This window comes from Pempheris klunzingeri, chromosome 3, assembly GCF_042242105.1.
Source record: "Pempheris klunzingeri isolate RE-2024b chromosome 3, fPemKlu1.hap1, whole genome shotgun sequence".
NCBI lineage: Eukaryota > Metazoa > Chordata > Actinopteri > Acropomatiformes > Pempheridae > Pempheris > Pempheris klunzingeri.
The window spans coordinates 21,501,595-21,518,114 of record NC_092014.1 but is presented as its reverse complement, the minus strand read 5'-3'; the positions used below and the strand labels follow the sequence as shown (position 1 = coordinate 21,518,114).

The 16,520-nt window shown below is 41.9% G+C and overlaps 1 protein-coding gene across 1 annotated transcript in view; it reads left to right on the top strand.

Moving 5' to 3' along the window:
* gnav1 (guanine nucleotide binding protein (G protein) alpha v1) overlaps positions 1 to 16,520 on the top strand; it is a 28,089-nt gene that overhangs the window by 6,797 nt on the left and 4,772 nt on the right. The window contains exons 3-7 of the mRNA XM_070856532.1: positions 30 to 122; positions 751 to 911; positions 3,062 to 3,190; positions 11,166 to 11,295; positions 11,468 to 11,539. Of these exons, the coding sequence (XP_070712633.1) occupies positions 30 to 122; positions 751 to 911; positions 3,062 to 3,190; positions 11,166 to 11,295; positions 11,468 to 11,539 (585 nt within the window). The remainder of the gene's footprint in view (positions 1 to 29; positions 123 to 750; positions 912 to 3,061; positions 3,191 to 11,165; positions 11,296 to 11,467; positions 11,540 to 16,520) is intronic.

The following is a 16,520-nucleotide window of genomic DNA, read 5'->3' as shown; positions in this document are numbered from 1 at the left end:
GGCCATTAATGAACTTAATCTCTTTGCAGCCTGCAGTGCTGGATAACCTCCTGACCTCCATGAAGTTTGTCCTCCACGGCATGGGCATCCTCCGGATCAACCTGGCTAACAGCAGGAACAAGGTAGTCTGTCTGTCAACCTGTCTGTCTTTCTGTTCCTCTACTTTTTCTATGTTTTATATTTCTGTCACACTTCTCTCCAAATCTTTCCATCCCATCTTTCTCCTCCTCATCCTGCTCCTCTTCGGTTCATCCAGAGTTTTATGCTGCTGGTTTTCTTGCATTGAACCCAGATCTCCACTAGAGAGCAGCATGTGAGCGCTGCAGCCACAACTGCTACACCTGGCAGCACACACACACACACACACACACACACACACACACACATACAGCAACAGTTTGTTTGCAGGAGAAAGAGCAGAAAGTTAGACAGTGGGTGGGTGTTTTGATTGTGAGGATCAATTTGATTTGAACTTTATTGTCAAACTTATCAGAGCTCATACACCACCCACCCACTCAGCACATCCTGCTGGCAGATGATGACCAAAGTATTTCCTCCATTAGATGTCACATGGGTGTATGTGCTTGTATGTGTATGTGCTTGTGTGCAAATCAATTCATTTGTGCGTCTATACTGATTACCGAGTAGCAGACAGACTCCTAAACTTTTCTGTCATTTAGACTCGCATCCTCTTTTCCACATGGCCTCCGCTCATCCCACCCACACCTCTGTCTCCGTGTCTTCTTGCAGGTCCACGCCCATTCTGTCCTGTCGTGCGGGCGGTGTTTTGATGAAGAACAGGTGCTCTTTCCTTTCCTCAGCCACGCCCTGTGCTGCCTGTGGGCCGACCAGGGCGTGAGGGCCGCAGCGGCCCGGGGATACGAGTATGAGCTCAATGACTCGGCGCTGTAGTGAGTACTCCTCCAGCACACACTCACGCTGTGATGAGGAGATGCAGGGGTTTAATTAGCTGGACTTAGCGGCTGATGCTCAGCCGTGTGCTCGCTGTCACTAGGAATCAGAGTCTGGGGAGGGGGAAGGAAAGAGGGAGGGAGATGAACCCAGGTAACCTGTACTTAGATCTACCTCCACTGCTATTATATTCATCTGTATAACATCCTTAAAATATATCCATCCATTATCTATACCGCTTAGCGGATAAGCTAAGTAAAATACATACATGTGTGCATGCAAGAACAAAGCAATGTGACACAGGTGGTTGAAAAATTTGCATATTTAAAAAACAGTTAAGCATGTGCAGACACTATATAAGACTATATGAGTATATAAGAATATAAGACACATGTGTAAAGGGGGGTGGGCGTGTGTGATGCGCAAGTAGAACAGAGCTGGGACCCACCAGGAGGCCGTCTGTTCTCATCCTCAACCCCAGCGAGACGCCTCAGCTCTGGGGTTATCTACACCGACAGGCCCTCTGGTTCCCACTGAGAGCCACAGTACATCACCATCACCCTGCGCTCTCCTCACACACACACACACACACACACACACACACACTGCATGTTATCTGCGTGGTGATACTTCTTTACTTGTGAGGACCTGTATTGACACAGAGTGTTTTCTAGACCCTTACCTTTACCTTAAAGGGAAATTCCAGTTAGGCACAAGTTGGGACTTATTATTTGTGGTTTGGCTCATCTTTCTGCTGATATTTGGAAACATAAAATTAGGTGGTCAGATGAACAGATACATTAGTCAAACTTGGATTGTTTCTTTTTAAGTTTACTTTTGTTTTCTCTACTAAATAAAGTGGTTAAGAAAATCCAGCTAAACTGTCTGCTTGTTTACAGCCCATCAAGCTTTTTTGTTGTGATGGTGTCGTCTTCTCAGATCTGTGGACTTACTTTTAGTCCAATGTCATCATAGCTAGATGAAAATAAAAGTACAAAAATAAGATCCAAGTTGCGGAAAACTAGATTTTTCCTTTAAAGTAAACCTAACTGTAACTTAAACCTGCAATAACTGATTCATTGGTTACTTGGGGCATTTGAAGCAACAATGAACGACACATATTATCACCTTTTTAAGTTGGCCTGGTGAACATGGTTTTGTAGCTGCACACCCAGCATTTATGGATGCTTGTTTCTGGCCACCTGATGAATGTCAGTCCAATATTCACTCTCTTTTTGCTCTGTTTTGGTCTCTACCAACTCCTCATGGAAGCATCTAGATCTTTAACAGGTCCAGTATGTTCATCAACTAGTTGCTAACATTGATGTGTACAGTGTACACAGCCAGTGTATCATTTAGCAGCTAAAGAGACAAGTGGTGGAGACCCAAAACTGAGCTAAAAAGAGAGAAAAGAATTGTTAGATGACTCAGATGACTCCAGATGAATGCTAATGTTGTTCCAAAACTGCTAGAAATGAAAATAGATAAGCGGTGATAACAAGTTTGTTAAATCAGTACTCAGCACACAATTGCTTCTGCCCCCCCCCCAGAATGGTCCTCACAAAGACAGAAGTACAAAACAGACTCTCACATGTTGTCTGAACTGTGCGGCATCACAGGCAGTGTGTTTTTGAACCAGCAGGATGTGTGTCGCTGTCCAAGAAACTGATTCAGGGTGACTTGTTGAGAATGTCACAGTGGGTTCAGGTAGCTGGCGACGTCACTGTGTGTGTGTGTGCTTGGAAAAAGATCACATGTCATTGAGCATGCACACACGATACAGTTGATTACACCAGCTGTGTTAATAACTAATCTGTGTTTGAAAGCTTAGCCTCAGTGTGTTATTAAGGTAAATCTCAGTGTGAATATTCATGGTGATGAGCTGCTGCGCCCCCTGGGGCTCCAGCCTTATCACTGCACACACTGCGTCTGGCAGCTGACACGCCAGTGATACACACACTCACAGTGTACCAGTCAACACATTCGCAACTTGTACCAGATTTTATTCTCTTTTGATCTCAAGTTTGTCTGCAGGTTATTACATTTTCCTCCCTCTCTTTGTTTGTCCCCTCATTTCTCCCCTACCTTTCACATTTTTGCACCCTTCTCTCGCTGCCTCCTCCTCCTCCTCCTCTTCCTCGTTTCGTAGTTTCTTTGAGAACATGAACCGCATCACGTCTCCAGAATACGTGCCCACAGAGACAGATGTTCTTCGAGTACGACTGAGAACGACAGGCGTGATAGAGACCCAGTTCAAAGTCAACCACCTCATTTTCAGGTACACGTCTGTCACTTGGCTTTTTCATGAAGATGTAATGCTGTAAAATGAGGGTGCTCATAACCACTGACTCACTCAGGTCTTTGGCTCTGCTGCTGTCACGTCTGCACCGGACTTGTCCCAGAGCGCCTGTTGCACCAACTTACCTCACAACTGTGACACTCTTATCTCTGTCTACAGCCATGTGATAGGCCCGAGATGCGCAATGGAGATCAGCAGCTTCAGTCAATACGTCAATACGGCAGCTATCAGTTGGTTTCACACTCATCTACTGATCGCATGCACATTCAAAAGCATCAGAGGCCTGGTGTTATCAGTGCAGAGGCAGAGGGCAGGAGGCATGAGCCCTGGAGGCTTATGTCAGATGACCATATTCATCTCTGATCAATGGGCCGGTGTCACATAATACCAACATCTTTATCATCCTCCAGTGGCTGAACTCATTTCCTGAAGCCGCTGATGTTCATGACAGGCGATAGATATTAATGAACTTGAGTGAAGTTGATGTGAAAGTGTAAGCAGAGCTGAGCTAGAAGTGTCCGTTGAATTGTGCATGAACAATGGAAGCTGTTGGAGTCAGAGAAGCTGAGGAAGTTTTAGTTTATTCTAAGGTGAAAGCCTGACATAGAGTACAAAATTAGCATAAAGTTACAGCATAAAATTAACAAAATTACATCTAAATCAGGCAAAATCTGATCAGGGAATGAACAAGACAGACAATCTGTTGAGTGTTCCAACTCCGGTACTTGACAATTTTTATTACCAGTGGGCATTAGAATAAAATGATCAGCTTTTACCATAAACATCATTGGTTGGTGGCAGATTTTGGCATGTTTTTGATTATTGCTGTTCTGGTGTCAGTTCCTTCGAATTAAAAAAGCTCTCTGAAGGTATTGAAATCCCTATTCCGACCAAGCTTTGAGCCAAATGGCGTCTCACGCCAAATAGGAAAAAGAAATCTGAGGACATTTTTATGTAGAAGTGGATACACAATGACTCTATTCTGTTGATTAAGATAATTAAAATCGTGGGCAGCAATTTCTCATTGAGTTTCCAGTAAACACTGAACGTTTGTGGTCCATAAAAGTGCAAATGAAGAGGTTAGTTTTTAGACTGTTGGCTCATCACGGCAGCATGAAGGATTGTGGGTGATATTCCGCAGTTTGGTTTTATTGAAAGGGTAATGTGCCATGGAGGGTTAACAAGGACACATCCAGTGCTACACACATTTTTTTATGTGTGTGTGTGTGTGTGTCTTTGTGTCACATCAAGAATATTAGGTTACTTTCTTCCTCTTTCTTATTAATGTCTGTCTGAGGAGCACCTCCTCTCTTGTCTTGACATTACATATCATATGGAATTATAACAATAAAACACATTACTTCAGCTTTTCATAAGATCTGTGTTCAGCTTATAGACATCGGAGAGCGATTCTGTCAGCAGGTGACTTCAGTCTGAGCATTTGTGTCACATCTAAATGCTTCTTGTACGTCTCTGGATGCCTCCTTCGTGTGTGTGTGTTTTTGCATTTAATGCTCATGTGTGACTCGATTTGACAGATGAAGTATTTCAGGCAAAGTTTCACCAGCAAAGAAACACTTTGATCATGAGCGTATCTGTTGTCCCATGCAGATAAATGCTGCTTTTTCCTCAAAGTCTCACTGTTTGCGTCACTGTTTTTGTTGCTCGGAAGACGGTTGTTTTTGCTTTTTGTGTGTGTGTGTTTTCTGTGAGACATTGTGACGTCACCACCAGATCTGAGCAGGATCCCAGGTGGTGCTGCAGGACGGAGCGCAGCCTCCCCGCTCTCACACACCCCCTCTCTTATCTGCCTGAATTCTTGAAGAGATAAATAATTTGGTTTAGTTAATTGACACAGTGCCGTGTATGTGTGTGTATGTGTGTGTGTGTGTGTGTGTGTGTGTGTGTGTGTGTGTGAGTGCCTGTCTTTGAGTGTGTTTGTAGGTTCATGTCTGTGACTTGGAGTGATCAAGCCCTTGGGGTTGACGAAGAGCTTAGCATAAATTGGTGTAATTATTTCAAACTTGGTGACAAAAAGGTTATTAAAGAGCTTTGAAGAAGTCGAAGGTCTCAGAAAGACGGAGAGAAAAGACAGCAGGTAGACGGCGTGACAGCATGTCGTTTCACTAATAAACTAACTAACTAACTAATAAACTAACAAATGATTTCCTTAATCATAAGTAGAGATGCTGGATTTTGTATTGGGACGGTCTCTGTTCATAAAGTATCACTTTTCAGCACAGGTGCTCATTCAGCAGAGGCTTACTAAAGCAGCATAGACAGCAGAGTTAATATGGAAATAGAGATTTCTGCTCCAGCTTGATCTCATTTTGTGAATATTGCGGCTGCACTAGTAGCTAACACGATGTGAAACTGTCTCCCTCACTTCAGTGACGGCCTCTCTTGTTGGTCGATACTCAAGCTTTCTCATCCCAGCCAGCATCTGTGCCCTGCTCTCCCATTTTTATTATTTAAGAATTGTTTTGTGTTGAACTTGACTGTTGTAAATGGTTGTGGCTCTTTCAGTATTGCTGCAACACATGTTTTGCTGAAACTTCAGCCCCCCCAACTCCTCACTCTCCACTTGTTCCTGCTTTCTTTAGACTGTTTTGTGTCACTTCACAGCAAAAATGCCACAAACATAATCTTAAAGCGGTGCAGCACCATACTGTACATCTTATCTTGAAACATGCAGAAAATCAGCCCTGGTGTTGTTGTCAAATGAAAACATGGCTTGCAAAGCCTTGTCTTACACTTTGGGAAACTGAGTTTGGTAATGCTATTATTCTGAGTACATTAGAATAACCTCAAGATATTTCCTTAAAAGAACTGCATTAGTTAAAGTCAAGCTAATGACAGTGTTCATTTGGTACATTGGTCCAATTAATTAATTCAAATGAAGTAGTAGAGAAATTTAGTCAGTGAAATTTGTTAGTAAGTGAAATTTGTCTCCAGATAAGCAAACAATTCAACATAAACGGAGAATAAAGATTTCATTAAAAATGAATAATGAATGAATATTTCCATGGGTTGCTCCTATATATCCTATAATTTGTACCAAGTAACAGTTCTTTTCCATGATACTTGTAAAATAAATACTTAAATGACACATCTAAATTTCTGAAAGTTGACATGCCCACCCCATTTTGTAAGCAGCCCCCCTACAGCTGTTGTAGATGTGGACTTTTGATGGTTTTCCTTAGCTCAGAACAAATGTTTAAAAGGAACGAATTAAAGTAAAAATATTTACTTGATTTCTGAAAGTTAGATGAGAAGATGAATAGTAATCATATGTCTGTGTGGTGTGCATGGAGTTAGAGTTGGGAGATGACTTTACTTTGGACATAGTTAGAGACAGCTTATATACTGTATGTGTGTAAGTCTATTCTTGTAGGATGTTACACACACTAAAATAATTCTCCATCTAACCCCTCTTTTCTTTTGTACCCTTCTGTATCTCTTTACATATTTGTTTTCTTTGCCATTACATGTGCTTTGCGCATGTGTTTGCATGCAAATGAGGGGTGTGTGTGTGTGTGTGTGTGTGTGTGTGTGTGTGTGTGTGTGTGTGTGCGCTTGAGAGGGGGAGAGAGTGAGCGTACAGTCTCACAATTTAACACCCAGACAGCCTTGTTTGCATACAGAGGTCCTGTTTGACCTCCGACCCCCCAGTGTAATAAGGATCTGGGTCTTTTCCTGCATCATTAACATCAACTGCTCCGATAATTACCATTACAGCGCTGCAGATGAGGGTGAACGTTATGGGGCAAGAACGGCAGGTGTGGAGGGAGGAGAGGATGATGTGAACTGAAGACGAGGTCAAAGTTTGGAACATGTTTGCTGTCAGTATGGAGAGCAGTTCAATCATGTAGAGAATGATAAAATGTACAGTAGATGCACCATAGACAGACTGTAGACTGGACTTCTCTTCAGTCCAAAGAGCTGCGTCCACCCTGTCTGAAACAAAACCATTTAGAAAATGCATTAGCTTTAGCATTTAGCATTTTTAAAGAGAATTTAGTACCGCAGTTGTAATTTAAACCATGACTGCTTAATATGGAATCATTTTCATAATGCATTGCAGCTACCAATACTACATCCCTCCCCTTTACTCCAGTCACATTTGTGAAACATGGGTGGTCATGGCACATGTAGCTTTGAGGAATGAATTATCAGGTTCACTGACATGTCCTCCATGGAAAATTTCCGTCGGAAATCTTATCTCGTCTTTACGTTGTGCCGCCTTCTCGGTTTGTTTCCCTCTTTATGCATCTGTGTTTCCACATGTTCATTTCCCCTCTCAATAAAGAGCTGCATTAACTCGATGGATGCTCAAATGGAAGGTGGGAGATGGCACATCTGGCTTTGAAAATGGGTGAAGTGGGGCGAACTGATCTGTGGCTCTCTCTCTCTGTGATTCTCTGCTCTTATTCCTGTTGTGTTTTTCCTCACTCGTCCTTTTGGAGGACATTGACCTTTACGCTTTGTGCTGCCTTGTTGTCATTGTCTTGGGGAAACTGTTGCGATTGTGAAAATTGAAAAAAGGGGGAGCTCAGACTGCAAGGACGCATGCCACGCTCCTCTTTGTGTGTGTGTGTGTGTGTGTGTAGGCTAATCCCATATTTATAGGATTTTCTGACCTTATCTAGCTGTATGGAAGGAATCTGTGTGTGTGTGTGTGTGTATTCTTCACTTTTCTGAACAATCAACCTATTGACTTTACTCTTGGCGTGTGTGTTGCTGGGCATCCAAGGAAGTGCAGTGTCGTAGTGTGAAGTAGTTTGAATGTGAAATGTTAAAGATATCTTTAAAAGAAAACATTTAGTGGATCTTCACCTCTTCACCTCTTGTTGTGTGAATGTTTTATTTGAATATTCCCATAACATCATCTATTATTCAGTTATTGTAAAGCATCGTAAAGGATCCAGATTTTGTTAAAAGTATTTTTGTGTCCTAAACTCAATATTTTAATATTTAATATTTTACCATATAAACAAATGTACACATTTAGTAAAACAGTTAGTGTTATATTTCCTGAAGTATGTTCTTTGATTTTGTGGAGACATTTCCTCATCAAAGGTCATACAATGTAGATATTTTGGGTCTTATTGTGCTTGTCCATGTGTCTCCCACAGGCTTGGAGTCGATCAGAACAACAGTTCTCCAGATGTGTGAAGGATACTCATTCACACATACATACTCACAAACAGAGATTCCTTACTTTATAGCAGTTTATGTTGCTACAGCGTCACCTATTGGCTCAAGGGCACCAAAACTTTCTCAGGCGTAGTATCTACACATCCGTCAGATCTGGTTGCAATAGCACAAAGTGTTCAGGAGATAAAGCCTGCCTACAGCACTTCAGCTAACTTTGAAGGCCAGCAAAGTTTTATGGAACATCAAAAATCTGAAAAAGCAGCATTGCTTTCATCTTCTGATCTTTATTATTCTTGGATGCACTCTTTGCACTGTTTGTGTTAATGGCTGCAGTCTAGCTGCTGGCTAAGTTGTCATTTGCGAATGAATTCCAGCATCAGCACTGGGATTTTTTATAGTTTAGAAGAACTAGAATTATTCTTCATGTTTAGTAATGAAAAATAACCAATAAGAGTTGTAGCACTGATAAAAATCCTAAAGATACCCATCCTTACTCAGATCCCTAAACTGAAGGCCGTTTTTTTCGCTTTAAAACTGAACACTTAGAAAAACGTTCTGTCAAAACTTTTGAGTGCCATGTGTGAAGTCAATCGAATGAGTGGAGCCAAGCAACTGGCTGTTCCAAGCAGGCACGTGCTCTGAACAGGTAGCCTACTGCACTAGTCTGAAACCAATACGATCTGTTACTGATCAGAATTTCCACTCTGTGCTACAGTAGGGTACACCATCTGTATGCAAGGACACGGACACACAGAGACCACCGCCTTACACCCTTCTACTGGAAATTGAGTCCTGAGGAAGGACATGTCAATCACAATGAGTCACAATGTCCATTTCACAGACTTTCACCCACACACACACACACACACACACACAAGCATATATATTGATGAATGAATGATAGATGAACAGACTTTCTCCCCCTTGTTAGTATAATAGTGCACAAGGCATCGGGCAGCATAGATCTACATTAAAATACAAAGAGGTGTATAATGTAATATTGTTATGTGTAATAATAATAATATTGATCATGTAATGTTATTTCTTCCGATATCATGCAGAAAAGAAAATCTCTCTCCTGTCTTGTTATCTGAGTAGCAAAGGAAGGTCAGAAACTGAATTGGATATTTAAGAGCATATGGACAACACCTGAACAGTGACTCTGTGGCGTGAGAGTCGCTGCTGTGTGTGTGTGTGTGTGTGAGTGTGTGTGTGTGTGTGTGTGTGTGAGTGAGTGTGTGAGTGTGTGCACGCATGCTCTGTCACACACAGTCTGTTTACACTCTTGTTGGAGTGTATTGGCCTCCTAAATCAGCAGCACCTGGGCCCAGAATCCCAGTGTGGGTCTCTCTTTTTCAACTACACGTGCACAGCTTTTATTGTGACCTGCCTTTGGTTTTCTTCTCTACATCTTGAATAGTTTGTGTTAGTTCATCTAATTAATATTTCCCATTCTATGTGCAGTTATGGGCCTCTCCGCAGGGTTTATGACAATAAGCCCTATTTGAAAGCAGACATTTTGACTTTGCAAGAAAAGTGCAGATGTAGTTAATGACATTAATGATGGCGCTGAATGTGGCACACCTGAATATTGTTATTTACTACACCTGGGTTTCTTTCTGTGGTTACATTTAAGCTCTTCTGCTTATGTCCCTTAATGTGTTCATGGCCAGTTAACCCACACAGGTGTCAAACTTCATGTACTAATAACAAAAAAGGTGTAAGAAAACAAACACAAGCATATTATTTGCCAGATTCTGAATGTGAAATTTATTCAATAGAACAAAAAAACCACTGAGTACTTAAAAAAGTACAGATGAATGTGAAAATGTTGTGTGAAATGGCACAAAATGATACTTGATGAATTGATAAATCATTGATAAATCACAATGTAGTGCTCACTATAGAGTGTTATACTGTTATGCAAGGATTAGTGAATGAGCGAACGAGAGTCGAAGAGTCACGGAAATGTCGGTCATCACAGTCTTTTCACTCTAACACAAAGATCCTGAGAGGAGCTCTAATCAGTGGAATAAGATCACTTGTGTGACAATCAGACCGATGAAGTGTGGGTGCACTCAAACAAAGCAGATACTTTTTTGTCATTGAAACACATATTCTAGCCTACACGTCCTCTCACACGCAACTATAGTGCCCCACACCGTACAACACACAGTTTACACACTCTGCATTGTGTAAATCTATCAGTGGCCGGACCAGTTGGTTTGAATGTGTTCCTCTACTTTCTTTGAGGGATCCATGATGGATTTTTCTGAAGGAAATCTGGTCTCAATCTTGGCAGTTGTGTCTAGTGCTGTTTAGAAGTAGAGCCTGTTTATGTTAAAGCTGCACTAATCAATATTTGTAATTTTTAGATTTTGATATGTGAACGATGGACTGAATTACTATTCATTGTGTGAAACATGTCAGTAGCAGTGTTGAATCCACAGATAATTATCACTCGACTGATAGATTTGGTTCACTCTCACTGCCCTAATCAACTGTTTTCATCATAAGAGCTGTTTAGACCCCACTGTACGTTACCTGCTCAGCATGAGACGGACAAAGTTAACAACGAACTGGTGAACATAGTGCAGCATTTAGCAGCCAAACAGCCTGAGCTAAAAGACTTCAGATCAAATCAATGAATACTGCTTTAAGTGAAAAACAAAAGAACGCTAGTTTTTGCAAATATCCTCTCGCAAAGAGTCTTGCATGTCTTTATGTTGTTTGACCTTTTTCTAGTTCATTTTATTTGTTAATTTTCCTCTTGTTCTCGCCTTTTCTCTGTGTGTAGGATGTACGACGTTGGCGGCCAGAGAACTGAACGGAGGAAGTGGATTAGTTGTTTCGAGGAAGTCAGGGCGGTGCTGTTCGTGGTTTCGCTCAGCGGTTACGACATGACTCTGGTGGAAGACCCCTCCATGGTGCGGGCTGCACTCAATCACTCAAATGTTCTTTCTCTCTGAGACCATTTGTTGAGTTTCCCCCAGTCAGATTGTGCTCTGTTCTCACACACCAAGTTTTAAAAATGACAAAATGTCTGCTCCCTGCGCTCCTCTGCAGCTCTGTGACAGTGTTATTGTCTTCTCTCTGCAGAATCGCCTTCAGGAGAGCATGAAACTCTTCTCCTCCATCTGCAACAACGTTTTCTTCCGCAGCACATCCATGGTGAGAAACCCATCAGTCACCCACTTCCTCCACCTCAGGAGGAAAGATGTAGTGAAACAAACAAAAACATTCATTTAAAACACAGAAAAATGGTTTCTTCTGTCGCATTAAGTGACACTGTGAAAGATAATTTGTTCATATAGATGCTGTTTCATGGGAGTCTTTGTTCACAGAGAAATCGTAAATCTGTTCTGCAGTGTAAAAAATATGTCTATATGTGTATCCATGCACGATCTAGTCTGGCTGATATTTGGTCAATCACACATTTTAGGGAGTTAAAATGTAATTCATGACACAGAAAAACAATCTACAGTTGCACTCAAAGTTATTCGACCCCCATTGCAAATTAGGTGTATAAGAAAAATTCACAAAGACATGATCCTGCATACCTCAAAGTCCACCAAGGCTTGGCTCCAGAAAAAGTCCTGGAAGATACTGGAGTGGCCGTCACTGTCGCCTGACTTGAATTCAACAGAAAATCTCTTGAAGAAGGCGGTTGCTGCGAGCAAATCAAGAACATGGAGGCTGTTGTCCATGAGGAATGGGCTCAGATTCCTCAGGAACGCTGTCAGAACCTGCTGTCACTTTTGCATCAGGTCATAACAGCAAATGGGTGCTCTACTAAACACTAACGATGCTTGTTTAGAAGGGTTGAATAATTTTGAGTGCAACTGTATTTCTATTCCATCTCTCTCTCTCTATATCTATATCGATATAGATATGTATGTATATATATGTGTGTGTGTGTGTGTATATATATATATATGCGTATGTATATTTGTGTATATATATGTATATGTGTGTGTGTGTGTGTGTGTGTGTGTGTGTGTGTGTGTGTGTGTGTGAATGTATGTGTATGTGTATATATATATATATATATATATATATATATATATATATATACACATACACTACTCACAAAAAGTTAGGGATATCAACTTTCAGGTGAAATTTATGGAAAAAGTTAAAGCGACAGTGATATTATATCATGAAAGTAGGGCATTTAAGTAGAAGAATGCAATGGTAATTTCTTCATTTTGAACAATTTATTGAAAGAAAATCTAACAACAGTGGTGGGTATACCACAACAAAAAATGTTCAGTGTCTCAATAAATTGGGATGTGGCCAAAGGACGTCCACTCCTCTCCTCTCTGTATCACTGTTACAACCTCCTGATGACACTCTGTGACCTTCTAAGCTCAGTGAAAACTTCCATCTGTTTGAAGCCTCACAATGGCAAGGTGCTGCTGATCAATAGTTAGGTGTCGTCTTGGTCTCATGATGTCAGAATGTGAACAGCAGGATGAGGAGGACTGTTTAAATACCAGTTCTAACTGAAGCAGGAAATGTATTGGTCGATTCATGGATCAAACCTGTTGTGAATTGTGCTGTTAAGCTTCTTGTTAGAGAACAGCAACTTGTGCAAAAAGTACTGAAACACTGAACAGTTGGACATGTGCATTCAAAGGTTTAGAGAAGGTCACATTAAGTTCACCTGGAAAGGTTAGAATGCATTTTAGGTTCATCCTGAAATTTCACCTGAAAGCCGAATATCCCTAACTTTTTGTGAGTAGTGTATATGTATATATGTGTGTATATATATGTGTATGTATATATATATGTATATATACGTGTGTGTGTGTGTGTGTGTGTGTGTGTGTGTGTGTGTGTATATATATATATAAACACACACACATACAGTGGGGCAAAAAAGTATTTAGTCAGCCACCAATTGTGCAAGTTCTCCCACTTAAAAAGATGAGAGAGGCCTGTAATTTTCATCATAGGTACACTTCAACTATGAGAGACAGAATGGGGGGAAAGAATCCAGGAAATCACATTGTAGGATTTTTAATGAATTAATTGGTAAATTCCTCGGTAAAATAAGTATTTGGTCACCTACAAACAAGCAAGATTTCTGGCTCTCACAGACCTGTAACTTCTTCTTTAAGAGGCTCCTCTGTCCTCCACTCGTTACCTGTATTAATGGCACCTGTTTGAACTCGTTATCAGTATAAAAGACACCTGTCCACAACCTCAAACAGTCACACTCCAAACTCCACTATGGCCAAGACCAAAGAGCTGTCAAAGGACACCAGAAGCAAAATTGTAGACCTGCACCAGGCTGGGAAGACTGAATCTGCAATAGGTAAGCAGCTTGGTGTGAAGAAATCAACTGTGGGAGCAATTCTTAGAAAATGGAAGACATACAAGACCACTGATAATCTCCCTCGATCTGGGGCTCCACGCAAGATCTCACCCCGTGGGGTCAAAATGATCACAAGAACGGTGAGCAAAAATCCCAGAACCACACGGGGGGACCTAGTGAATGACCTGCAGAGATCTGGGACCAAAGTAACAAAGGCTACCATCAGTAACACACTACGCCACCAGAGACTCAAATCTTGCAGTGCCAGACGTGTCCCCCTGCTTAAGCCAGTACATGTCCAGGCCCGTCTGAAGTTTGCTAGAGAGCATTTGGATGATCCAGAAGAGGACTGGGAGAATGTCATATGGTCAGATGAAACCAAAATAGAACTTTTTGGTAAAAACTCAACTTGTCGTGTTTGGAGGAGAAAGAATACTGAGTTGCATCCAAAGAACACCATACCTACTGTGAAGCATGGGGGTGGAAGCATCATGCTTTGGGGCTGTTGTTCTGCAGAGGGACCAGGACAACTGATCCGTGTAAAGGAAAGAATGAATGGGGCCATGTATCGTGAGATTTTGAGTGAAAACCTCCTTCCATCAGCAAGGGCATTGAAGATGAAACGTGGCTGGGTCTTTCAGCATGACAATGATCCCAAACACACTGCCCGGGCGACGAAGGAGTGGCTTCGTAAGAAGCATTTCAAGGTCCTGGAGTGGCCTAGCCAGTCTCCAGATCTCAACCCCATAGAAAATCTTTGGAGGGAGTTGAAAGTCCGTGTTGCCCAGCGACAGCCCCAAAACATCACTGCTCTAGAGGAGATCTGCATGGAGGAATGGGCCAAAATACCAGCAACAGTGTGTGAAAACCTTGTGAAGACTTACAGAAAACGTTTGACCTCTGTTATTGCCAACAAAGGGTATATAACAAAGTATTGAGATGAACTTTTGTTATTGACCAAATACTTATTTTCCACCATAATTTGCAAATAAATTCTTTTTCTCATTCTGTCTCTCATAGCTGAAGTGTACCTATGATGAAAATTACAGGCCTCTCTCATCTTTTTAAGTGGGAGAACTTGTACAATTGGTGGCTGACTAAATACTTTTTTGCCCCACTGTATACACTCACTCACTGACCACTTCATTAGGTACAGCTGTTCAACTGCTCTAATGCAAATGCTTGTAGGCATGTAGACATGGTCAAGACGACATGCTGAAGTTCAAACCGAGCATCAGAATGGGTAAGAAAGGTGATTTAAGTGACTTTCAACGTGGCATGGTTGTTGGTGCCAGACGGGCTGGTCTGAGTATTTCAGAAACTGCTGCACAACCATCTCTAGGGTTTACAGAGAATGGTCCAAAAAAGAGAAAATATCCAGTGAGCGGCATTTCTCTGGGCGAAAATGCCTGGTTGATGCCAGAGGTCAGAGGAGAATGGCCAGACTGGTTCGAGCTGATAGGAAGGCAACAGTAACTCAAATAACCACTTGTTACAACCAAGGTATGCAGAGCATCTCTGAACGGACAACATGTCGAACCTTGAAGCAGATGGGCTACAGCAGCAGAAGGCCACACCGGGTGCCACTCCTGTCAGCTAAGAACAAGAAACTGAGGCTACAATTCACACGGGCTCACCAAAATTGGAGAATAGAAGATTGGAAAAACGTTGCCTGGTCTGATGAGTCTCGATTTCTGCTGCGACATTCGGATGGTAGAGTCAGAATTTGGTGTAAACAACATGAAAACATGGATCTATCCTGCCTTGTATCAACGGTTCAGGCTGGTGGTGGTGGTGTAATGGTGTGGGGGATATTTTCTTGGCACACTTCCCCTTCGTAGCAATTGAGCGTTGTTTAAATGCCACAGCCTATCTGAGTATTGTTGCTGACCATGTCCATCCCTTTATGACCACAGTGTACCCATCTTCTGATGGCTACTTCCAGCAGGATAACATGCTATGTCACAAAGCTCAAATCATCTCAAACTGGTTTCTTGAACATGACAATGAGTTCACTGTACTTAAACAGTCACCAGATCTCAATCCAATAGAGCAACTTTGGGATGAGGTGGAACGGGAGATTCGCATCAGGGATGTGCAGCAGACAAATCTGCAGCAACTGAGTGATGCTATCATGTCAATATGGACCAAAATCTCTGGGGAATGTTTCGAGCATCTTGTTGAATCTATGCCACGAAGAATTAAGGCAGTTCTGAAGGCAAAAGGGGGTCCAACCCGGTACTAGCGAGGTGTACCTAATGAAGTGGCGAGTGAGTGAATGAATACAGGCTTGTTGTTTCTGAGTGGAAACCCTTGCTCCACATGAATTACCCACCAATCATCCTGAGACGTGGACTGGCAATTAGCTTTATTCAAAAGTCACAAAACAAAAGGGTGGAGACGACAGGGTCCAGCCGAAGAGGGTGGGGACCACGATTCAGTCTGACAGTTCAGTCAGTGGATGGAGCACATGGACGAGCGGAGGAGACACAAGCAGAAGCTCTTTGTAGCTCTCTATTTGTTCTCTATGACACCGCGAGACAAGAATAACACTAATGTGTATTATAAATGCTGTTTCCACACACACACACACATGTAAACAGGGCCCAGCCTCAGCCCTTTGTCTCCGACTCTTCTGTCACTCGTAATTAAACAGCAAGTTGTAATTAGGCTGAGCTTTGGCGAGGTGACATTTTCCCCTCTCTGTGTTTTTCCAGTCCCATTTCCGACAAATGATCGCATTAAAACGAGCGTGTAACAAGCTCGTTCAATTTATTCCACTTAACTCGCATTTCAAGCCCACTTAAAATACAAGCTACTACATGTTGACAC